Here is a 25,410-nt window from a genome sequence, read left to right on the forward strand (position 1 = left end):
ATCTTTATGTGCCCCAAGAATCCCCAATCATTGCCCAGACTAGCTGAGACTGACAGGAATTCTACGGTAAAAATACCTGGAAGGCACCTCATTAGCTAATCTTACTGGAATTACTTAATTATTTTATTCAATCTGAATTTAAGAAGAGCTGCAAAGAAATCAGGCAATAATACTAACGCTAGGACTGCTGACTACAAAGAAATGAAAAAAAAATTACAGAGGAAGTTTATTCAATAATATTTTGAATATCCCTGTAAAGAACAATATAATATAGAGAAGATTAAAATATGGATGTGTGAATTCCTTAATCTGATCTTAAAGCTGTGGAGGAAAAATAAATCCAAAATGTATCAGAGCCTCCAGCTACATCAGTTTTAGCTAAACTATTATGCAACTCACTGCAGTGTCGATCATGGTTCTGTCATTTTGTCAAGTCAAAATATAGAATTATAAAAACCACCTCATTCCTTGAGGTAACCGCATGCCCCATATAATAGCAGAAAATATTTCACTTAGCTGTTATGTAGAACATATGGCCATCTTTCAGTGTGATCACCAAAACAAAATCATGCAGATTATTAACCAGGGAGAGGAGGGAGACAGCTATTAAAATATTTCAGTAGCTGAAGGAATGCTAGCTTGCTTCATGAAGTGTGCATTCATTTGTATTAATAAAATGTTATTTCTTTTCCAAGACATCTGAACTCAGGTCCAATTAAGCCCTTGCACTGTCCAAAATTTGTATCCCCCATCCCACCCCATGGCTTTGCCATTTTAAGCCTTCTCTTAACTTTAGATTTTATTCCTTTATTTTTCCCAATCAGCAATCTGAAAGACCAAAATCTTTTGACCATTTAACCACTTCCTTAACTTCTTCCTCTTTTACTTCCCAATCTAGCAGGAGTCTGTACATTTTAGATAATATTTTTTTTTTGTATGAATAATAAATTTTTGTATGAATAATAAAATTTTGTATTTCCAGCCTCAATACTTCTGTCGCAAACCCTTTTCTTCTATCTAGTTTAAAAATATCATTTAGTTGATGATAATGCAACCAATCTGTAAGATGGTGTCTAATTTCTTCAAACCTTCTCAATTTTAGTTGGATTTCCTCCTCTAGTATTTCTTTACAGGTTTCCCTGTCCCCCCCCCCCACATTTTTCCTCTTTACAGAGATAGCCTCTAAAGGGGGGGATAACCACCAGGGTGTTTTTTGTTCTAATGGGTTTCTAAACCTATCCCACACAATGTATAATGATTTTCTTATTATGTGATTCAAAACCCCCGTGTACTTTGACTTTTTCATGGCCTAAAATAGGCGTGCCACCCAAATCTGTTGTCCCATCCCTCCAAATCTGTATTCTGTGAAATTATCCACTCTTTTATCCAACATAGGCTTTAAAAAAATAATCTTTTATTTAAAACATTAATTAGAACAAGTATTCTACAAATGTTGCTACTGTTTAAAAAATAAAGTACATCTCTTACTCAAAATGGGAAAGAGCCCTGCTGTGGAAATGTTACTTCTATATCATCTTTTCAAAATATACATATTAACAGGAGGCAGCAGAGCAGTTTTTTTTCTTTTAACAATATACATAACATCACTGCAAGTAGTAATTAGAAAAACCAAAAACCTGAAAAGAGTTTTCCCATTTGTTCCCAACTAGACAGTACATTTTGCATTATGAAAGAAGTTAGTTTGGTTTCTATGAAGCTGTTAAATGAATTGTTTCCTATTAAGAGGTCCATTGTCACTGCTGAGCTGCCCAATGTGGGCAGGAGGAAGAAACCTCTGTATTGGAGATACAGTATCCACAAGATAAGAATGTTTGATATGTAGTTAGTAAGCTTTTAATGAAGAGATGTATTCTGTAGGAGAAAAAAAAATCTTTTCACAAGTTCAGTTCCACACTTACGCCTCTTGCATATTTTGTAAAACAAACTGGAAATCCAGTTGTTCAAATTTTCAACCAATGCAGAGGTAACAGGACTTGAACACAAGTCATCTAAAAAAGTTAATGTGTAACAGGGATGTGTGTAAGTAGTCATTTGTCACCCTCAAGATACTTCTTCTTCTTCTTCTTCCTCCTCTTCACATTCTTCATCTTCCTCTTCCACCTCCGCCTCCTCCCTCTTTTTCTGTCTCAAGCATTTTTAGATGTTTGCTAACCAAGACCTTCTTTGGCAGGATATCTGCAAGGAACTGGAAAGTATCGTAGTTCTCTGCTGTATGGGACAAGTCACTGTAGGTTAATGTAGTTTTGTTCTTTCCCTAGCCGTGATTGTAGGAATGCATGGCTAAATATTGGACAAACAGCTCCGTGGTGTTCACCATGAGGAAAATGCTGTCCGGGTTGATGTTGGAGACCTCAGGCAAGCTCTTCATGATCACCTGGATGTGAGACAGCAGCAGCGACACCAGCTGGCTTTCTTCGCCGCCACCGATTCCACTAACCTTCCCGGACCATCTCCCTCCCACAACCGTGTGGCTGTTCTGTAGCATTCCGCAGATTTATTCCATTAAACTGTGGGAGGAGAAGGAGGAAGACACATGCACTCAGCAGCACATTCCTGCTGATGAAGTAAGTATAGATTTCCCCATTTAACTTCATATTGCTTTTTGAAACTTGATCCCTCCCCCCATTTATTGGATTTGTAGCGCAAGATATTTGTCGAGTTCAAGTCAGGGTGGATAGGAATGCCATTACTAATTCTATATTATTTAATTACCACTTTGAAGAAAAAATCAATGCCATCATAAAATCTCGACAATTTGACCTGTTCTGTAAGTGGATAATTTGCTGACCTACTGAAGTATAGAAAAGTTTTCCTAAATAGTATTTTTTTTAAATAAAAACCCCCAGCTTTTTACATAAGGAACATTTTAAACACACATAAAACGAAGTAAATGCATTTCACATTTGATTAGCTATTTTCTGAGGCTGGTGGGATACCAAAGACTAATTAACCTTAAATTTTAAGTAAATTCAAGGGCGTGTGGAACAGTAAATTCATGAAGCAAATCAACATTAGATATCTTTTGTGCAGCAAAATATGCTGGGCCACTGTTTGGAGAACAGTATAACCCCTCTGTGAATCTAGACGTTGGTCATCCCTGCCATGCCGGATACCAGAATGATGACTTTGAGTTGAAAGTGTGTGTGATTCTGAACTTTCCCCACAGGTACAGAAATGCACTCCAGAAAGTGAAAAGCATTTATAAGTTATCAGAGAAGTCACATCATCCCTTTATGTTGGCTTCCAAGTGTTTGAATAGTGGACTTCCAATAAGAACAACACCTAAATGTTCAGTTACGTGCGCTATTTAAAGTCTACCCCACCACTAGCATATCATGGAAAATGTCATGCTAACACTGAGAGGTTGAGGGGGTAGAGAGAATGTTTTTAATATGCATGCACTAGAAATATGGGATGGGGGCATGTCCTTGCTCAAAACATGGACTGCCCACTGTGCACCGTGGTACCTTCAGACTCCCCCTTGAGCCCCCCTTCCTAACCCTCTCAATTAAAAAATAAATAAATCAGTGTCTGGTTGTGTTTTAATTTGACGGTCGCCTCTCTTTGTCCCTGTGTTGTATTTGTTAAGGGCATGGGTGTTTTACCTGGTGCTTCGGGAAGGAGGCTTTTCTCATCCCATTATTGTTTTCCTTCTGCAAAAGAGCTATGTTGTGGTGCCCATGGCCTCCACAGGAGGAAGGGTGCCCTGCTCTAAACATGGACGAAAGTCTACTAGCTAGAACACAGAACTCTCCATTCATGCAGTAATTCCCAAGAAAGAAATAATATAAATATATATACCGGTATTTCCCCTTACTGGAGCCAGTCTTTGGGTACTTTGGCGTGCATGGTATTTTTATTCCTTCTCTCCTATATTGTAAGTTGATGGAAGAACCTACTTTAAAGGAAAAAAGGAAAAACAGTCAGGCTTAATAGGAAAGAGGGGGGAAACTCCTTTAGGCCCTGAATTTCACAAGAGATCTGAAAGATTTCTGCTGTAAGCAACATAAAGTGGTCCTCCAGAACAAGTTTTATTATTTCAGAGAAAAATCTAACTGCATCCTCTGGTAGTTAAATGGAGATATATCAATCACATGGGGACTTTTTTTTAAAGAATAAAAAACCAAAAGCAATGTATGGGGGTAAGGAGTGGGGCACCATTGTCCCCTCCTTGCTATCCTTCTCCTGAATACTTTCCTCCTCTGCTGAGCTCAGATATTGGAACTGTGCACAGCTGGGTGGGAGAAAAGCATTTGAAGAAAGGTTTCTACACTCCTTACTCCAGACAGCCTTTTTGTTCTTACAAACAGGACCATTCCCATCCCTGTATTATCAAGAAACTGCTGTCTTTAGCTATAAACACACACCACTCATTCTGCAATGGCCTATGGAGACTCACACCTTTCTCAGTATGAAGAATGCAATTGGGACAAACCAAAGAAAGTCATCACCAACTCCCTCAAGCACAATTAAGAGACCTTGCTCTGTTCTAGCTTTTGTAATTCTAGACAAGGATGCAAACACTCAGACAAGGAATCATGTGCAGTGGGCTTGTAATATGACATGGGCAGTGCATGGGGCCAAACACAGTCCTTATAAAGGCTGCACAAACCCAATGATTTACTCCTGTGTCTCATAGGAGGATGGTACATGAATTTGGGAGAATTCTAGAAATCTGCATGACAGCACTGCAGCAGCATTCCTGGCAGTTTTAATGGGGCTTATTACTGGGCCTTTGAAAGGCTGTCTCTGAGTGGCCAAAGCCAGAGAACAGAGTCTGAATCAAAGACTTGCAGCAACAGCTGGAGAGAAAGCAGAATATTTTCTTCTTAAATTGTGCAGACAACAGAAAGAAAGAAATGGCTTGCACTGTCCATTCCAAAATGCCACTTACCAAGTCTTATGCTAGAAGGCCGTGAATGTGAACCATGTTTTGGTGAATACATTGGCCATTCTTGCAGCTCAGGAGAAAGATGCTCTTCACTCGCTGTGCATTTTTGTACCTGCGGGGAAAGTTCAGAATCACACAAACTTTCAACTCAAAGTCATAATTGTTGTATAATAAAGGTTATTTTTAAAATTAAAAAAGAAAGTGGACTTCTGTTGTTTTGGCTTCACATTCAGTCAGTGATTCATTGCAGATAAATGGCATTGCACTAGATAATAAAAGTATGGCATATCAACCATTCAAAAGCTAGGAGTGGGTCAACACCTCGGCTGGCCGACATTCAATAAAGATAAATGCCAGGCTGCCTCAAGGCAATACCATCATGTGGTATTCACTATGCGCAACTCCTACAAACTGCAAATTAGGTATCAGACATGGGTTTCCTACCGGGTATCTGGATGACCACTATAAGAACAGGATTATTATTATTATTATTATTAATACCCCACCCATCTGGCTGAGTCTCCCCAGGCACTCTGGGCGGCTCCCAATTGAATATTAAAACAATACAGCATTAAATATTAGAAGCTTCCCTAAACAGGGCTGCCTTCAAGTGTCTTTTAAAATTAGGATAGCTGCTTATTTCCTTGACATCTGATGGAAGGGCGTTCCACAGGGTGGGTGCTGCTACTGAGAAGGCCCTCTGTCTGGTTCCCTGTAACCTCACTTCTCACAATGAGGGAACCACCAGAAGGCCCTTGGCGCTTGATCTCAGTGTCCAGGCTGAACGGTGGCGGTGGAGACACTCCTTCAGGTATACAGGACCAAGGCCGTTTAGGGCTTTAAAGGTCAGCACCAACACTTTGAATTGTGCTCGGAAACGTACTGGGAGCCAGTGTAGATCTCTCAGGACTGGTGTTATGTGGTCCCAGCGGACGCTCCCAGTCCCTAGTCTAGCTGCCGCATTCTGGATTAGTTGCAGTTTCCGGGTCACCTTCAAAGGTAGCCCCACATAGAGCACATTGCAGTAATCCAAGCAGAAGATAACCAGAGCATGCACCACTCTGGCGAGACAGTCCACGGGCAGGTAGGGTCTCAGCCTGCGTACCAGATGGAGCTGATAGACAGCCGCCCTGGACACAGAATTAACCTGCGCCTCCATGGACAGCTGTGAGTCCAAAATGACTCCCAGGCTGCGCACCTGGTCCTTCAGGGGCCTAGTTACCCCATTCAGGACCAGTGAGTCCTCCACACCTGCCCGCCTCCTGTCCCCCACAAACAGTACTTCTGTCTTGTCAGGATTCAACCTCAATCCGTTAGCCACCATCCATCCTCCAACCACCTCCAGGCACTCACACAGGACCTTCACCGCCTTCACTGGTTCTGATTTGAAAGAGAGGTAGAGCTGGGTATCATCCGCATACTAATGAACACCCAGCCCAAACCCCGATGATCTCTCCCAGCGGTTGCATGTAGATGTTAAAAAGCATGGGGGAGAGGACAGAACCCTGAGGCACCCCACAGGTGAGAGCCCAGGGGTCTGAACACTCATCCCCCACCACCACTTTCTGAACACGGCCCAGGAGGAAGGAGCAGAACCACTGTATAACAGTGCCCCCAGCTCTCAGCCCCTCTAGCTGGTCCAGAAGGATGTTGTGGTCGATGGTATCAAAGGACGCTGAGAGATCCAGCAGAACTAGGAAACAGCTCTCACCTTTGTCCCTAGCTCGCCGGAGATCATCGACCAGCATGACCAAGGTAGTTTCTGTCCCATGGTGAGGCCTGAATCCCGACTGGAAGGGATCCAAATGGTCCGCTTCTTCCAGGTGTGCCTGGAGTTGTTCAGCAACCACCCGCTCAATCACCTGGCCTTATTGGCCGGGTCTAAAGATGTTTTTTTAAAAAGCGGTTTAATGACAGCCTCTTTCAGCGGGTCTGGGAAGGCTCCCTCGCAGAGGAAAGCCTTCACCACCCCGCAGAGCCCATCACCCAGCCCTTCCCAGCTAGCTTTTACTAGCCAGGATGGGCAAGGATCAAGATGACAGGTGGTTGGTTTCACTCGTCCAAGCAGCGTGTCCACATCCTCGGAGGTAACGGATTGAAATTGATTCCATGCAACTTAACCAGACAGAGCTCCAGCACTCTCCCACCCCGGCCCTGCTCCCACAGTGGTGTCTACCTCCTTCCGAATCTGAGCGACTTTATCTGCAAAAAAACTTTGCAAAATCGTTGCAGGAGATCTTGGGGTCTTTACAATGGTGAAGGTGGTTCTGTTAAATTGCGAACCACCTGAAAGAGTCTCCTGTTACTATTTTCTGCAGATGCAATAGAGGCGGTGAAAAAAGTCTCCTTTGCCATCGCCATCGCCACTTGGTAGGCTCAACGTTGAGCTCTAGCCCGTGTCCGGTCTGATTCAGAGTGAGTTTTCCGCCACCGGCGCTCTAGCCGTCTCAGTGATTGTTTCATCACCCTCAGCTCCTGGGAAAACCACGGGGCTGTCCGGGCTCCATGCAATCGGGGAGGGCGCTTTGGAGCCAGACAGTCAATAGCCCTGGTTAACTCCATATTCCAACGGGTCACCAGGGAATCAGCTGAAAAGCCATCAACATGGGATAAAGCATCCCCTACCGCTCTCTGGAAGACATTTGGATCCATTAAGTGGTGGGGGCGGACCATCCGAATTGGTCCTACCTCTCTGCAGAGGGGAAGGGTCGCAGAGAAGTCCAGTTGCACCAGGAAGTGACCTGACCATGGCACTTCTTTTGTTTCACTTTTACTTAGTGTCAGATCACCCCCATCACTAGAGGTGAACACCAGGTCTAAGGCATGTCCATGACTATGAGTTGGGCCAAACTTATTCAAGGGCAGCCCCATGGAAGCCATGCTTTCCACAAAGTCCTGAGCGGCCCCTTGTAAGGTTGTGTTGGCATGGATGTTAAAATCCCCTAGGACATCCAAACTAGATGTCTCCAGGAGAACATCCGCTACAACCTGAAGCAGCTCAGGCAGGGAATCCTTGGTGCAGCGGGGAGGTCGGTACACCAAAAGGAATCCTGTACTGCCCCTATTGCCCAACTTCCAAAACATGCACTCAGAAAACTGGGTCTTCCCAATAGACGCCTGGTGCAAACTACTGCAATGACTTCCTAAAAATCACTGCAACCCCCCCTCCCCGCCCTGGGTTGCTGTGCGTAAGAGAAACCTGGTGGACAAGCCGCGGCAAGGACAGGCCGATCTGCTTCCTCCAACCAGGTCTCTGTCACACATGCCAGGTTAAATCCACCATCCACAATCAGGTCGTGGATGGCAGTGGTTTTATTCATCATTGAGCTGGCATTACACAGCAACACTTTCAGGTCATGTGGGTTTTCCTTGCTGATTCCAGTATCCTTCTGGCCAGACCTGGAGGCAGAGATAGTCCTCAAACAACGACAGAGCCTGCCTCCTCGGTAATTATATGGTTTGGTCTCAGCGTAACTCCTCCTCCTGCCCATGATCACTGAGATTGGGTGTCCCAGTACATCCCTCCCTGTGGAACCTGCCCCAGCCATCCTGCTGGTTGAGGCCCCCTTCCAGGCAGTCCTGGCCCTTTCCCCTTAAAAAGCAAAATACAAACTATACAATAACTTAACAAAATAATAAAATAGGAAAAAAGCAAGAAACAATTATGCTAAAATTAAACGACTCCCCACCCCAACTAAACACTTCTCCCACCCCAAACAGAAAAAATAATAAAATATCATAAAAAACACCATTCAAGGTGTAGCAAATTAAGAACACTTAAAGCATTTAAAATCATTTTTGCCACTTGCTGCAAAGAGCTGCTCAGAGTATGTGTGAGTGTGGACCCTGCCTCCTAGGCCTGATGGAGTTGGCTGGATGAGGGAGTGGGCTTCCCAAACACTCACCGGAGCAGCAACAGCAGCAGTGTCCCGGAGGCCTCTGTGGGCCTCTTGAGCTGTGGTGGTGAGCGCAGGCCCCGCCCCCTAGGCCTGACGGAGTTGGCTGGATGAGGAGCGGGCTTCCCAAACACTCACAGCAGCAGCAGCAATATTATATTATATCATAGTCTGTGTCAGGTAATCATCAGAAAAGAAACAAACTGAAAATTTGACAAATGGGGTTCAACCGCCGAGTTTAAAAAGTCTTGACTTTAGACTGTCCCTCAGATTTATTTCTGCAAAGCCTTGGATATATCATGAAACATATACCGTGTTTCCCACATTTTAAGACACCGTCTTATAATGATTTTACTCAAGAAAATAAGCCTATGGCTTATTTTCGGGGGGTGTCTTAGTGGTTCCTGCCTCCTCCTGCCGCGGCCGGCGTTGCTGAGGCTGGGCTGGCAGCACCCTGCGAAGTCAGGAGAAGCCAGCCAGACCGCTGGGGGGTTTAGAAAAAACGTCCGGAGCGCGTCCCAATGGCAGTGCTCCTCCTCACCTAATGGCAGTGCTCCTCATGTGCCGCAAAAGCCACTAAACAACTGGGGGGGGGGTAGAAAGGCAGCCGGAGCGCAGCCCGATAGCAGCGCTCCTCACGCACCACAAAAAGGACACAGAAAGCTGCCGGACAGGGGGCTAAAAAGCAGTGAAGCAACGGCCACAGCTTTAAATGGCTCGCAACGCCCCCCTCGCCGTCGCTAGGGCTGCCGAGGCTGGATCGTGCCTTTCATCCCGCGCCTGCGCTGCGCGCCGGATTTTGCCCAATCCATCGGGGAGCAGGGAGCGCTCAGAATCTGGCAAGGGGGGTCTCTCTTCCCATTCGGGCGCCTGAGCATTGCCGCTTGAAAGGCTGGAGGCTCTCGGCAAGGTGGTCTAGAGGAGCGATCGCGGAGCGCTCCTCTCTGCAGCTGCCGGTTGCGGTGGCGGGCGGCAGACAAAAAAAAAAAGAGGCCAGGCTGCTGCGCTCCGCCCAGCGCTGCAGGGCGCTCCGAGCGCTTGGCGCTGCGGAGCGCTCCTCTTTGCAGCTGCCGGTTCCGGTGGCGGGGCGGCAGGCAAAAAAGAAAAAAAAGAGGCCAGGCCGCTGCGCTCCGCCTGGCGCTGCGGAGCGCTCCGCTCTGCAGCCGCCAGTTCCGGTAGCGGGGCGGCAGGCTGCCTCGGGCAGGGAAAAAAAGAGAAGCTAGGCTGCTGGCTCGGGCGCGCGGAGCACCCCGAGCCTCTGAGAGCCAGCAGGACGAGGAGGAGGCTTGCCGGGTCGTCGCCCAGCAGCGCGCGCGGAGCGCCCCGAGCCTCCGGCAGCCAGCAGCAGCAACAACAATCCCAGAGGCTCGGGGCGCTCCGCGCGCGCTGCTGGGCGACGACCCGGCAAGCCTCCTCCTCGTTCTGCTGGCTCTCAGAGGCTCGGGGTGCTCCGCGCACACTGCTGGATGCCGACCTGGCAAGCCGCCTCCTGCTCTTGCCGGCTCCCAGAGGCTCGGGGCACTGCACCATGCCTCAGCCCCCACAGCACTGAGCGCGCCTCCTTCGCCTCCTCTTCCCTCAGCGGTCTCGCTCCTCGGAGGTATGGCTTATTTTCGGGGTATGGCTTGTATTTCCTGAACGCTTAAAATCCTGCTATGGCTTATATAATGACTACGTCTTAAAATAGGGGAAACACGGTAGTATGTCTCTTACTGGCACACAAAATTATGGTCAAGGAATCGAACTATGTTTTGGTGTGATATCCCTACAAAGTAGGGATGTAAAAACCATTGTGGCCTTATAGACTGTAGTGCCAAGCAGATGAAATTTTAAAACAGACTAGTAGCTCTTAAACCATGCATTGGCCAAATGTTTGGTGGCACAAATCACCTGTCCTAAAGCTTCCATTTTCTCACTAGCCACTCTGGACATGTTTTTCAGTTGGGATTTGGCAAGTTCCAGCTCTGATTTCAGCCTATCCATTTCATTGAGGACTTTGTCCCTCTCTTCCTTGTACTTCTCTGCATCCTTCATGGCTTTCAGCTGCATTGTTTTAAACCTTGTCAGTTCTGCCTGCATCCACTTTATCTCTCTCTGTAGCTCCTTGTTTAGGGCAGTGGCCTTGCTCACTTTCTGCTGCACACTGTCAAATCTAAAGAGAGGTGGGAGGTGTCTGCTCAGAGAAGGTCACCCAACAGTTGCTAACCCATGATTCATTCCACACCAAGCTAAGCTTATACTCCCACCATAATTTTCAGAAACTGGCTCTCCAACTTCAAAGATTTTTTTTTAACTACTGTAATCCTAAATCTGCAACCAAAAGCTCTGCACATTATCTCTCTACTGATGTTAAAATGATGCAATTTTAAAAGTTGACTGGAGATAAGAAAACAACAATGAAGGACCTGTGAACATTAAGAATTAAGGTAGCTTAGATTTGGTTTGGCTTGGGGCTAGGCAATTCCACCAGGATAGATTTCAGCCAAGAATGACCTTAACACAACATTCACATGAATACACATCAAACATTTTAAGTACAGTGGAACCTCGGTTGCTGAACACAATCCGTTCCAGAAGCCAGTTCGGCTTCCAAAACTTTCAACAACCGAGGCTCAATGGGGTGGTTGGCAAGCCCCAATGAGAAAAGAGAGAAATGCGCCTTCAAAGTCATTCAGCTTCAGAGGCATGTTCGAAAATGGAAGGTTACTTTATATGAAACAAAAATGATGCATTAAGCATACTCTGTACACACATGGAACAGAGTTGGCCCCTGGTGGTGTAAGTAATTTGCAAAGATAACATCACTAACTAACAAAGACTGGGTCATCTAGTTCAACCCCCTGCAATTCAGGAATCTTTTGCCAAGCATAGGGCTGTAACCCACAACCCTGAGATTAACCATCTCATGCTCTCTGACTGAGCCATCCTAGGCACCCTTAACTACCCCTCCCCAACTCAAACAGCTGTGCCGTGGAAAGGAGCCTAAGACCCAAGCCCAAGTGCACATGCATTAGACCTGGGAATATACCCTCATGTGATCGTTCAGTCTTTTACCTGCAGACATCAAAGGTTGACCCAGAAGACGACAGTGCAGGACGCTTCCTCAACTGATCCTGCTCCTGGCATGGCTGAAACAAAAGGGTCTCCGGTTTCTCATTTATCTGCATCACGCAAGTGACTGCAGGGGGTGGTGATGATGGTTTATCCATTGTACCTGTTGCCAAACACAAACAAGCACGGAGTTAGAGGGGTTAGACAAGAGCATTTTCAAACCAATCAATCTGTTTGCCAGAAAAGGTGGGAATGTGAAAAATCTATTCCAAAGGAAATGAATGATAAATTTGCCAGCGCCATGCATGGCTGCAATGAAGACAGACTTGTCAAGTGCACACATTTGGGGTGCTATCCACAATTCTTCCACAAACAATTGGTTTTTGTTGATTTGTTATCCCCTAAAATCAGTTATCAAAACACAACATATTGAGAACTGCAGTCAGGTTTCTAGGCTAGTTTCCACTCTACCCACCAAAGTAGGCTCACTCATCTAACTGGGATGTGTCTTATCAACATAGTGTTGTGTCCAATGTACTATACACACAAAGTCCATGAACTTTGGGGATGGAAAAAGTAGATATAGATATGGTGGCTGGGGACAAAGAGTGCAGTGTCCCCCAACTTGGCAGCCGCCAAGAAAAAAATTGTTGGCAGTTGCAGAGCCTGCTGTAGGTATAGATATAGGTATATATGTGGGAGAGACATATTTTGTTGCAGCTGGGGCAGATGAAGATGTCTGGTTGTGCTGATGCAGGTGTACCACTGTGTTTCTTCTCCTCCCCCAGCGGTCATTCCTCCTCGTCATTGCTAGGAATACACAATTTGACTGCCTGTCTCCAGGCACTTCGGTCATCTGCAAGAGATTTCCCCACGGTGGGGTTGATGTTGGTTGCCTTTGTGTCACATTTGCAGACATCTGTGTAACACAGAGATGGTCTGCCAATTGGCCTGGTGACTGAAGCCAGCTCCCCATAGAGCACAGCCTTGGAAATCCTGCCATCTTCCATTATGTGGACATGACAAAGCCAGCATAGACATCGCTGAGACAGTAGTGTGACCATGCTGGGAATATGGACATAGGAAACATCTTTGTTTGGCATTCTGTCCTGCCATGTGATACCCAAAGTCCTCCAGGCACATATGTGGAAGGAGTTGAGGCATCTCTCCTGATGGTTGCCCATGACTCACTTCCATAAAGCAGTGTGCCTAACATGCAGGCTTTGTAGACCTTCATCTTCGTATCACATTCTCCTATACCCTTCTGTGAAGGTGGGCCCTTGCCATAGCTATGTTGACAATACACTTGTCCAGCTCAGCATGAATAGAAATATTGCTGGTTATGATGGAACCCAGGTAGGCAAAATTGTCTACCATGTCAAACGTGTGGTCACCAATGCTGATGTGTGGAGTGCTGGGGACGTCCTGATCAGTTGACATGGGCACATAAATTCTTCCCAAGGAATAAACTTTGGGAACCATGACCCTTAACATATGTTTCCAGGCTCCTTAGAGGAAACTCCTTAAAATTACAGGCAATTACTGTTTTGCGCATGTTCCAACTATACATGACCGTGCATGCATGAATTAGTGACCCTGGAAGCAGCAAGAAAAGGGCTCCTCCATTGTGTGCCATGACCCAAAATGCAACCCCCAAACAATTCAGGGGTTGCCTGTACTACACAGATAGTACTGCACTCTTTGCACATGTCATAAATGCTTTGTTCCGTATCACCTAATTTTGGAGGGAGGATTGCAATAAACTTTGTAAGTATCATTTATGTTGGGCATGTCACTTGGTGCAAGATTTTTGGAATTTAATTTTGATAGAGTATTATTGAAGAAACTACTGTTGTCCAAATTTAATGTTGCTGAATATTTTGATGACAGCAATGAAAATATATTGTCAAAAGAACTGGCATTATATATTATCTTGGCAGCATAGAAAGTAATTGCAACTCATTGGGAAACAGCCCCAAATCTTAACACTGGATGCTTGGTACCACTCACTGAAATATATGGTAGCTAAAATGGAGTAAATTATGTGTAATCTGAGATTTTGACAAGGACTAGATCCTCCAGCCACTTTTATATGATTTGGCATTCCCTCATAACATATACAGTCTAACCATCATTTCCAAGACAACCCTCGTCACAAACCTGGCAAATCTGGAACTACTACTCCCATTGCAAAGCAGATTTATTATCAAAATTTACATACTTTCAGCTGTTTGCAATGAGCAAATCAAAACCAAAGCAATTGAAATAGCTCAACACAACGGATGCTTCAAGTGATTTCTCCAAATTCAGCTGAAAAAGCAACTTACACTGGCTTCTCCAGTCTCACTATTATTCAACCCCCTGAATGGAATTCCTTGCAACAGCACAAATACGACAGGTGTTGTCTCAAGCACACCTGATGCAACTCATCAAGGGCTTTGTGAGTTGCACCAGGGGTGCTTGAGGTGGAACACATGAAATAAGGACGACCATTCACTCTTCACATCTCATAGGCATCTCAAAAAGGGCATGATGCAACAGAGTAAAACTTAGAAAAAGAAACCGTAAACCAGGCCAACGCTCTTTGTGAACCACTAAGCAGCAGGGCATAGTTCAACTGCTACCAAGTTCGTCCAAAGCCTCTTGCTATTGGTGCTTGGGATATCAGGTCCAGGAAACTCCCATTTTCAGCACATTCAAAGCATGCACGAGCCACGCATGTGCTGCTTTCAGACCTGGAAGAGGGCGGAATGGGACGCGGCGTAACGTGGTGGGCTTATGTGCACTTTGCTGATGCGCGCAATAACCTGGAACTCAACCCCCATGCAAATAGAGGTCTTCAGAATAAAAGTTCAGTCTTGTTCAGCATCAGGTGTGAGGCAGGTATAAATGTGGCTACAAAGGAACAATCAGGAGATTAAATCCTGATTGGTGCTGTTTGAAAGTCCAGTTTGCAAATGAGCAATCAGCTGATTGGAACTGACAGGAAGACCCATGGGGATTGACTGCACTTAGGGCTGTTTTTTGAAGTAGTTTACATAGAAATTGTATCCTAAAAGAGTGCTGCCCCCCAATTTTAGCATGCAGTTTTGGGCTAATGGAGCAAGCCTCTCCTTTGGAAGTGCTCTCTCTCGGTCTCTCTGCCAGTGAGCTGATTGATGCTGGAAGCACACCTTCAAAGAGGGTCGCTATAATTGCCCATGAGCTGTCCAACTGTTGCAGCAAGACACACACCCCTTTGAACTCTGACAGGTGTCAATCACCTGACATATTTAGGACATTGTGTGATGGACAGGGGGTGGCCCTGCCTTCTTGTCAAAGCTGGCCTGTGGCAGGCTGGGGACCGAGGGATCCAATTTGTTGAGCAGATCCAACTCCCCCACCCCTGTTCTATAGAATACAACGAAAACAAGCTAATCTCAGTTTCTAATAGGTTTTATGTATCTTTTTTTTAAGAGGCATGACAGATGGGCATGTAAAACAAGTAGCACTTAAAATATAAAAAGGAGGGCAGCTCACCTGAAGGTCTGGTTTCTGAACCAGCTTTTCTACTTAACTGAGTGGAGGTGTGTTCTGCAGGTTGTGCAGGTGGATGGAGACCATGCACACATCGAGGATCAGGTTCTTGCTGTGACTCCTCATCAAAGAAATGCACAAATTTACCTCTCCCTGAACGCTTTGCTGTAGCTTTGGTGCCATTGCATCCCAAACTGTGACAAAGACCCATTTTCAGTAGAAAACCTCACTCTGTGTTCTGTACCAGTGTGCGTGAATACATTCACAGCTGATCCTTCAATCCTGGAATCCAGCAAATTAACAAAACAAAGTTTACACTGCAGTCCTAGGACCAGGGATATTCTCTCTCTCTCTAGTTAATTCAGATTGTTCTCTGCAATAGGGGGTGTCAATGAATGTGTAATCCTATTGTCAATCAAAGCACCATCTCCTTTATCCCTAATGATATTTAACATTCTCACAGAGCCACCAGGAATGGTGATTAGGAGTTTTGGGGCAAGGTCCCATCCGTATGCTGATGACACACAGCTCTATTTCTTCACAACATCTGAATCAGGAGAGGCAGTGCAAAACCTGGGCCAGAGCCTAGAGGCAGTGGTGGGATGGACAATGGAAAAGAAGCTGAACTTGAATTCTGGCAAGACAGGGGTAATGTGGGTGACAGTTTCCTGCATCTGAAAAGCTGGTCAACTGCCTGCCCTGTATAGGATTACACTCCACTTGAAGGAGCAGGTACACAGTCTGGGGGGTGCTTTTTGATCTACCTGTCACTGGAGGCCCAGATAGCTTCAGTGGCATTGGTGATTTCAAAGTTGGATTACTACAATGCATGTGTAATCTGGCAGCGCCTACATATAATGTGAACACAGCACCATTAAAACTGGTTCACGAGGGACATGGTTCTTTTACTTGATGGGCACCCCAGCCCTACTCAAGCATGAGTCTTAGGTCTCCTAACACCTAGCCCAGTGTTTCTTCAAACTTGGATCTTCAACTGTTGTTGGACTACAACTCCCATCATCCCTTGCTGGCAGGACCAGTGGCACCCCAAGTTTGAGAAATGCGGAAATAGTCATCATTTGAAACTGTCACCTCCAGGCAGGCAGCCCACCCACAGTATTATTAATTCTATATCAGCACCTACAGTTACTAAGCACTGGTCTTAACGCTATATTAGAGGTACATAGACCCCATCAACAGGTGGTTGCCTACAAAAAAGATTTATCCTTTGGATTGGTTCTGGACTAGTTGGTTTTGCAGCTCTTGGTTTTTTTTGTTCATGAGATTTTAATTTATCTGACCTCTCTCATTCCCCAACCATTCAATTTCCTTAGATCGCAAGCCTGTTTGGGACAGAACTATTATAAATTTATTTGGGGGGGGGGAGAGAACTGCTGCGAGTTGTCTTGAGTCCATAAGACAGAACAACAAAATTAAATTAATTCATGGCAGGTCACTTGTACACCATGCCAGCTGCTCCTAAATAATACTAAAAAAGGGGAGAAAGGAATGAGTCAGGAACAGGAAAGCAGGTACCAACCTCTTTCATCTGTTATGGGATGAAGAAGTGAAATAGTCGTTGAAGAAAGCTCTGGAAAGGGGAGGAGCCAAATGGCTGTTGGTTCCAACAGTGACCATGTAGAACAGTCATTAAAGGTTCCATTAGCAAGAGGCCAGTGCTTGTTGTTGTCTTTTAAAAGCATTTGAGCTTTAACAGGCTAATAGAGTTCTTTTGATTTTTATTGCTTTTATTTATTAAAGTAACAAGACATCCAAATACACAAATCAATGTTTGTTCATACTTAAAGAGGATACATTTGAAAATTACTACAATAAAACATATATATTTTACCGACAGTGTCTTGTCTCATTTTTGCCTCTCTTCTCATTTCTATACAGTTTCCATCTTTAACTTATTCTTTTGAACTAGACTTCCTCTTTCCTCTCTCTTGGTTTTATTCTTCCAACTTTCAGGTTTCGGTGCTTTACTTTTTCTTACCTGTCTTTCGCTTATATCAACTTCACATATACATTTTTGACAACGGCTAAACACATCCTTGTTGTATTTTATAGTTAACCTACTGGTGTTTTCCTATTTTACAATGTTCTTTTAGGATATTCCCCAAATTTGTTCCACTCTTTCTGGCTGGCTAGGCGGGTGTCCCCTTCCTCCCTCACCGCTCCATGTGCATCCCTCCCGAAGCTGCGCACTCGGTGGAAGAGGACGACCATCCCAGATAGAAGGAGTGTACCGTTCTTCAGTCAAGGGTATACGATAGCTGCGCTCCCCTGCTAGAACCTCCAAACAAACAGGCTAATAGAGTTCTGTCAAGAGAACAAGCTGGTCATCACAAACACTCTTTTCCAACAACACAAGAGACGACTCTACACATGGATATCACCAAATGGGAAGCATCGAAATCAGATTGATTATATTCTCTGCAGCCAAAGATGGAGAAGCTCTATACAGTCAGCAAAAACAAGACCTGGAGCTGACTGTAACTCAGACCATCAGCTTCTTATAGCAAAATTCCAGCTTAAACTGAAGAAAGTAGGAAAAACCACTGGGCCAGTAAGATACAATCTAAATCAAATCCCTTATGAATACACAGTGGAAGTGAGGAACAGGTTTAAGGATTTAGATTTGGTGGACAGAGTGCCTGACTGGAAAGACTCATGACATGGCAGGTCCGAGCCACAAGCAGAGTCAGGTGCACCTCAGGTCACCCTGACCTGGGTTCTGATGGTGCAGTGCAAACAGACCTGCTGGAAAGATCACAAGAAATTCAGATGATTATGGAATCAACCAGTAACCACAGACATTTCATTCCAATGCCGAAATGTCCAACTTCACATACAAATGGGCAGTGTTTTGTGGGACCTTCAACAACATGCCTGGAATGTGAGGAGGGGGCTTTCCTCCTTTCTCTCCCACCTTGAGGCCTTCCCTCTGCTGTGCTATATTAATGGGATCAGATTTATGGCTGACAACTCGTTGTGAACCTGAGCATTTAATTACTACACAGTAATGGGAAGTTGTGGCATGACAGTAGAGGCAAGTTAAACTACTGTTTTCTTATCTCTTCGATCCACCGCCATCAGTTTTCTATAAATCCTGCCAGTGCATATGTCCTTTTGGGTAAAAGTTATTTTTCTTTTAATTTACAGGTGTGTGTACGTCTGCATACCTAGGGATACCCAGGTAGAAACCACTTGCTTACTTCTGAGTAGTCCTGTTTTCCTTCCAAACAGATAATCAGGTGATCACCCAAGCTCGCAATTAGAATGATTATGGGCCATCTGATATGCTACTTCTTGCATTTATTCACTTTATATCACAATGGAATGAGCAACAACCCATGAATAAATAAGAACTCATCTAATTCCTCAAGAATTTTCCCATTTTTAGATACAAACCAGGACCCAAGTTAAGGAAAAAACATAAAATACAATACATATTTCTCCCTAGATTATACAAGCAAACAAACACTACTTCTTAAAATTGCACAGTTATACTTTTAAAAACTGACATGATTAATTCAATTCATATCTTTAATAGAGAAATCACTAGTACTCTCTCTCTATATATATTTTCAGAATCACTTAGCATGCAATTTTGACATGGATGAAGAAAAGGCAAAATTCCTACTGATTCCACAGACATAAATTTCAGCCATTTGTCTTGGCCCCTTAGGAAGATTGCCTTCTCCCAATTACCACAGACTCAGTGGGAGAGAAGGTACTGAAGCATAACCTGTAATACGGTGGAAATTATGAGTACTAGCTTAAAGTAGATTAATCAATTCTGTAGCTATGGTCTGTTTTTTAATGGGATGCCTCCATCCCCCCCTCAGTTTGGTCTACATTGGTTTCTTGAAAAATATGATTCAACAAGCCTGCAGGGTGTGTGCTGGGTTGTTGTTGTTGTTTAGTCGTTTAGTCGTGTCCGACTCTTCGTGACCCCATGGACCATAGTACGCCAGGCACTCCTGTCTTGCACTGCCTTCCGCAGTGTGTGCTGGGTAAGCAGCATAAAAAGAGAAGGAGTGGGAAAGAAGGGGTCTGTGCAAAACCATGTTCTATCACCCAACATCTTCCTGATTCGTAAACTGCACACTCTAAGAGCACCATGTAATCCTGTAGTAGAAGGTGTGTGCAGGGGGAGCACTTGCCTGCCTGCCACCCAGCAGGTAAATCACTGGTGCTTACTCAGGGCAGGGGGCAAGGGTGCGGTGAGGACGGCACAGAGCAAATGCACAAACATGAGTACTGGATTGACATGGCCAGTGCATTTGCACTGCACCAACCTCGCCACTGCCTCAAACCCATCCCACTGCAAGTAAATAGCAGCTATGCACCTGCTATGCATCTCCACCCCCACCCCCCAATGCTGCCCACTACTAATGCGATACCTCTATAGCACCCAGGGCTCTTTTGTGAAAATACAAACCAGTACAGAGGACTGACACCCATTTTTTCTGCTGACCATGGCAACCATTTTATGCACTTTAGCAAAACATATGAATATGGGCACCTCATTTTCTTACCAAAAACCAGCACTGATTGCACAGCCTCGGACTACATGAATCATGGAACTGTTGAGTTGGAAAGGACCACAAGAGTCATCTAACTCAGGGGTCAGCAAACTGTTTCAGCAAGGGGCCGGTCCACTGTCCCTCACACCTTGTTGGCTTGGCAAGTCCCCACGCGCTGCGCTAAATTGGTGTAGTGCGGTGCGGGGATTCGCTGGGCACCGCCAGAAATCGTGTCTGCGCAGAGGTTGGAAATCACGGGCTTACACCCGCCCATGATCTGGCCCACAGAAGGGGCTCTGTGGCAGTGAACCGGCCCAGGCAAGGTAAGCCTTGCCGATCCCTTCATATAAATAGAGGCGAGTGTTACAGCCCCAACAAATCTTTCTTTCCAAAAGTTCACATTTCCATTTCCCCTCCAAAAATAGAGAATCTCTTCAATGGGAAATGGCTATTGCTGTTATTTACTTAGCAAGTCAAACTGCATTTTAAAGCTTCAAATTACCCCATAGCTTTTGATAGCATCCGTTCCAGAGAAAAATTGGTTTGAAATGATGGCAATTCATCTGCTGGAAGATCACAGGCTATTTTAGGAAACTCTGACTGAACTACACCCTCCTCTTCAAAAACAACTCAGAAATTTGTAAGTAATTGCACAAGATGCAATTCATAAAACATACTTAACATAAAACATACTCCCACCCACTTTGATGGGGCTTAGATGCACCTAGCGCTCTCAAGGTTGCCTTCACAATTCTTGGCATAGCAGTGTTATTTCTGTCATCACACACACACACATTCCTACTTCATTACCACTTTCAAATTAAAATTAATAAAGGATTTCCCATTTGCAGAGCCTGCTGCTCTGGGGGTAGCAGGGAGGGTCGATATCTGAATGTCAAATCATTATAGCAACCTAGCAACCATATATATTTAAAATTTCTGGGTGCTTTTTGTGTAGGTGGGTGCCAGGAATAGCTGAAGCAGATCTATTCTTTTCTTTGTAATCCAAAAAATGTGAAAAAGGGAAGGGAGAGACTCCAGCTGCTCGTCTATTTTGAAGGGTCCAAATAGTCTGTCAGATGCCACGTTAGCAAATAACAGTTTTAGCTAAAAAGTATTCTTGCAAAGACTGGGATGGGTGGGTGGGGATCCTCATTATACTCTGTTGTATAATGGCATTTTAAGCATATTCTACCTTCTGGGTAGCTATATATAAAACTGGAAGGGGAAATATAATAATAATAATAATAATAATAATAATAATAATAATAATAATTTGTTATTTGTACCCCGCCCATCCGGTTGGGTTTCCCCAGCCACTCTGGGCGGCTTCCAACAAAGATTAAAAATACATTAAAATGCCACACATAAAAAACTTCCCTAAACAGGGTTGCATTCAGATGTTTTCTAAATGCCAGGTAATTGTTTCTCTCTTTGACATCTGATGGGAGAGCATTCCACAGGGCGGGCACCACCGAGAAGGCCCTCTGCCTGGTTCCCTGTAGCTTTCCTAACAAGGCAGCTGTAAGCCACCTTGTAGTTTGGAGTACACATGTAGTTTGGAGTAATCCTACTGAGCAGGAAATGGTTGTTTGCTTCACTGTTCACCTTGACAAGAATCTCAAATCCACAGTGGAGAAATATATTTATTAGGACCTACCCAAGCCTGACAAAATAACAATCAAGGTTTTGAGTTCTCCAGAACTCTTCATCAGGCAAAGGGGGAGTGGGACGGGGTTGAGAAAGAAACAGTTGGCATGAATTACAGGAAGTTGGCAGTGAAGAAGCAACACTTTGCTTCCCTGAGACGTCCCTTTTGAGCTCTTTCTTGATGGATTTTTTGTTTAAGCTGATATGCCCCAGGTCTTAGTGGGCCTCTAAAGCAGTGTTTCTCAACCAGTGTGCCTCCAGATGTTTTGGGACTACAACTCCCATCATTCCTGACCACTGGTCTTGCTAGCTAGGGATGATGGGAGTTGTAGTCCCAAAACATCTGGAGGCACACTGGTTGAGAAACACTGCTCTAAAGGTTGAGGAGGAAGCGAGATGGCAGGGTTGGCGCTGCTCACATTCACTGCCCTGATTCACACATATCTGCTCATCACTTGATGATAAAGGAGACGTTTCACATCTCAAATGCAACTGAGTCCATTCACATGCCGAGCTGCACATCTGGCAATGGCATGCATATGTGAATGGGCCCAGGGAGGGACAACCAAGAGGGAGTCACCAATGCAGAAGGATAACGATTATCCAAGTCAAAAGGTTCAAACAAATATATATGAAAAATAAGCTGCCTTGGAACAACTTTACTATCTTTTCACCTTTCAGCAGTGGTCGCCCCCATCACCCTCAGGTGTACGGGGAACAGAAGCAGCATGAAGCAAGAAATTTTGCTTATACCATGTTCCATCATTTGCCAGATTTGACTTAAGGATGGAGAACCTTTTTACTTTTACTCTCACAGCAACAGAGATGGAGTCAGGCAGCAAAACTAAGTGGCTGGCTGACTTGCTCAGTGTAGCTCATGGCTCAGTATGGCTTGTTTTGCGTAAGTGGTATGGGACTTCTTTTGCTCAAGTGGAGGGCAGAGGGCTCTAGAAGTGGTGTCTGTACATCATGGGACTAAGGCTATAATCCTGAACACAATGAGGCTGCTTAAAACCTATCAGAGTGAATGGGATAGGAGTAACTCAACTATGCACAGGATAGCCACCGACTGACCCAGTCCAGAGAAATTTACATAGCAATCCTTTGCAAGTCTACAGAAATCTAATTCTCACTGTGTTCCATGGGCTTACTCCCTAATAAGTGTGGTTTAGGACTGCAGTCCTAGCTATGCTTCCGTCCCACTGAAATCAACAGCACAAGTTAGTTGTGAGCTGCCATTTCAGTGGGTCTCAGGAGTGAGAAGCTTGCTCTGGATCAGGGACAGTACAGTATTTCCAAGACCAGCCCTGAGTCAGCTTCAGCCCAAGTCTCGGAGCCTAACACACAAATGCAGAAGAAAATTCCATTGAAATCAAAGGGTAACTGGAGAGACCTCAAAATATTTGGTCCACTAAAATCAATGAGCAAATCCTGTGGGAAGCCTTCTTGCCTAAGTGCCAGCAGGAAAAAACCCCAGCTGTGTGCTCCTCTGTAGCTCCCTGCTTCTTTCAATGGAGCATGGGAATAACTTTTCACAGGATTCTGCCCAAAATGTGTTTTCAGACAGCCCAAATCCCAAAATGTCTTGAGATAACTGAATGCAATGGGCAAGGATCCCATGGATTTCAAAGAGGGTGAGATACTCAAAATCCTGGCTCCTTCTCGATATCTGTTTGTGGATTCAGACCTGTCAAATCCTCGCCTTCCCCCCCACTCCACGGCCATTCGCAGCTCCCTGAGGAAGGCACCTTTAAGACACGCGAGTGTCCGCGCTTCGCCCGACCTCAGCTTCCCGCCCCGCGCTAGGCAACGTGGAAGCGGCCGGGAAAGAAGAGAAACCGTTACCTTCTCCTTGCCCCCACAGTGGCAGCAGACGGTCCACAGGTACTCGAGGGTCCTCCAGAGCAGGATAAGAAAGAGTCCCCCGAAAAAGGTGACCATGGACGAGGCCAGGAAGGCCCACCACATGCGCTGGCCGCGGTCGCAGGGGACCTCCATGGTCATGGGGATGACGACCGTGTTGATCGCCGAGGAGACCGCGTTCAGGATGCTGCTGGCGCTGATCATCTCGCTGGCGGCGCCGCCTCCTCCCGAGTAGTACCTACTGCTGCCGCCTCCGTCATTTGCCATGGCTAACAGCGAGCAGGCCGGGGCTCCGAGGAGCTCCCGCTGCTGCCGCCGCCAGCGCCCTCGGCCACGCCCATCCCCAGCCATAGCGCTGCTCTTCGGCGGGGAGGCGCGCAAGCCGAGCCTCTGCGCACGTCCAGGCAGGCGGCCGCCCCGGCCTCGGCACCTCTCGCTCTGGCGCCCTCGCCGCCGCCACGCGCCTTTCCTCCCAAGATTCCGGCGGGAAATCAAGGCGGCGGCGCCAAATCAGAGAGGCTGCCCCCTTCCCCCCACCCCAAAATCAAGCCAGCAGCCACCGCTCGCGCAGGCACCTCACGACGCCCGCCACGAATGGGAGAAGGCGGGCGGGCAGGGAGAAGCGCCAGCAACAGGTCCCGGCCAAGATCCGGCGCTGCGTCCCTTGGCCGCCTCACGATTTGACCCCTCGTCAGTTGCGCTAGCTCGGCGTCTCCCTCAGGCAAGTCCAGCTCCTTCCTCTCAAGCTGCTGCCTCCTCTCGGGTCTCTGCCCAGGCTCCCCCTCGCCTCCTCCCAAGCGGCCCTGCGCGCTTCTCGGAGGCTGCCTCAAACAGACGGAGGCGAGCGAGAGAGCGACGCGCTTTACAGGTAGCGGCGCAACAGCGGCGGGAGGAGGAGCCAAAGCCCAGGCGGCCCACGTGACCTGCCGCTTCAACAAGTCCTTCTCGCGTCACAGAGAAAGAGAAGGCGAAAGGTTCCGCGCGTTGCCCGGTGGCGGGGAAGGAGGCCGTGGGTTCTGGGAAAATGAACAAAGCAGCGAGCCGAATCTTGTGCCAGGGTTGAACTGCAGAAACAGGGGCTTCGCGATGCGAGGAAGGGTGCGTGTGTTTTGTGCGTGGCTTTTGTATAATGGTGGCTTTATGCAGGAGCTATAAACATATGACGAACAGGGGACATGTATGTAAGTGCACAGCCGGTGTTTACTACTGGAGAGAGGCGGCATTAAAAGGAAAACAGTAACAAGGTATGCTGTTGCAAGCATAGGAATATGCTCGCACAGGATTTTGTGAAGCATGCCTCCCCGTTGCTGAAAGTGGGGATGTCTGGCCAGGAAGTAAGAATGGAAGACTCATAGTGTAAGGCAGGATTCTTTGTACCTTCGCAGACAGGGCCTTCTAGGAAGAGATGAAGACTAGCAGTGCCAATTCCTTTGGCTTTGTAGATGGGCAATAGCCTTTCTTGCACTGAATGAAGGGGTGGAGCTAACCCCTTTCCCTCCCAGTTCCATCGTGTAGGAGCTGAACTTGGGACGCCCTTGCCAGGATATGTAATGTCATTAATCACCCACCTGAATAGGAAAAGTTACAGATAATCAAATATTTTCATCTTTATGTGCTCCAAGCTGTGGAGAAATAAATTAATCCATCTAATGTATCAGAGTCTCCAGCTACGTCAGTTTTAGCTAAACAATTATGCAACTCACTGCAGTGTCCACCATGGTTCTGTCATTTTGTCAAGATATAGAATTATAAAAACCACCTCATTCCTTGAGGTAACCGCATGCCCCATATAATAGCAGAAAATATTTCACTTAGCTATTATGTAGAACATATGGCCATCTTTCAGTGTGATCAGCAAAACAAAATCATGCAGGTTATTAACCAGAGAGAGGATGGAGACAGCTATTCAAATATGTCAGTAGCTGAAGGAATGCTAGCTTGCATTCATCTGTATTAATAAAATGTTATTTCTCTCCCAAGACATCAG

At 45.8% G+C, this 25,410-nt stretch overlaps 1 protein-coding gene and 1 pseudogene across 5 annotated transcripts; both read right to left on the reverse strand.

Moving 5' to 3' along the window:
- Positions 1-1,392: 1,392 nt before the first annotated feature.
- LOC148685578 (chromatin accessibility complex protein 1 pseudogene) lies at positions 1,393-2,506 on the reverse strand (annotated as a pseudogene). Its single transcript, XR_015950143.1, has one exon. The product of XR_015950143.1 is annotated as a chromatin accessibility complex protein 1 pseudogene (transcript).
- LOC118096437 (calcium-activated potassium channel subunit alpha-1-like) lies at positions 1,393-25,070 on the reverse strand. Of its 4 annotated transcripts, XM_088670121.1 has the most exons (6): positions 23,406-24,192; positions 11,863-12,022; positions 10,699-10,960; positions 4,916-5,024; positions 3,823-3,919; positions 1,393-2,528 (listed from the first exon to the last, which is right to left on the reverse strand). In XM_088670121.1, the coding sequence occupies exons 2-6, from the start codon at positions 12,015-12,017 to the stop codon at positions 2,516-2,518; spliced, it is 636 nt and encodes a 211-aa protein (XP_088526247.1). In that variant the 5' UTR covers positions 12,018-12,022; positions 23,406-24,192; the 3' UTR covers positions 1,393-2,515. The 4 variants fall into 4 exon arrangements, with proteins under 4 accessions (XP_088526247.1, XP_088526248.1, XP_088526249.1 ...); XM_088670122.1 differs by lacking the exon at positions 23,406-24,192 and having other exon boundaries at positions 11,863-13,155; XM_088670123.1 differs by lacking the exons at positions 1,393-2,528; positions 3,823-3,919; positions 4,916-5,024; positions 10,699-10,960; positions 11,863-12,022 and adding an exon at positions 17,133-18,141 and having other exon boundaries at positions 23,406-25,070.
- Positions 25,071-25,410: the final 340 nt, after the last annotated feature.

Source organism: Zootoca vivipara, chromosome 5 (genome assembly GCF_965207765.1).
Source record: "Zootoca vivipara chromosome 5, rZooViv2.hap1.1, whole genome shotgun sequence".
Lineage (NCBI taxonomy): Eukaryota > Metazoa > Chordata > Lepidosauria > Squamata > Lacertidae > Zootoca > Zootoca vivipara.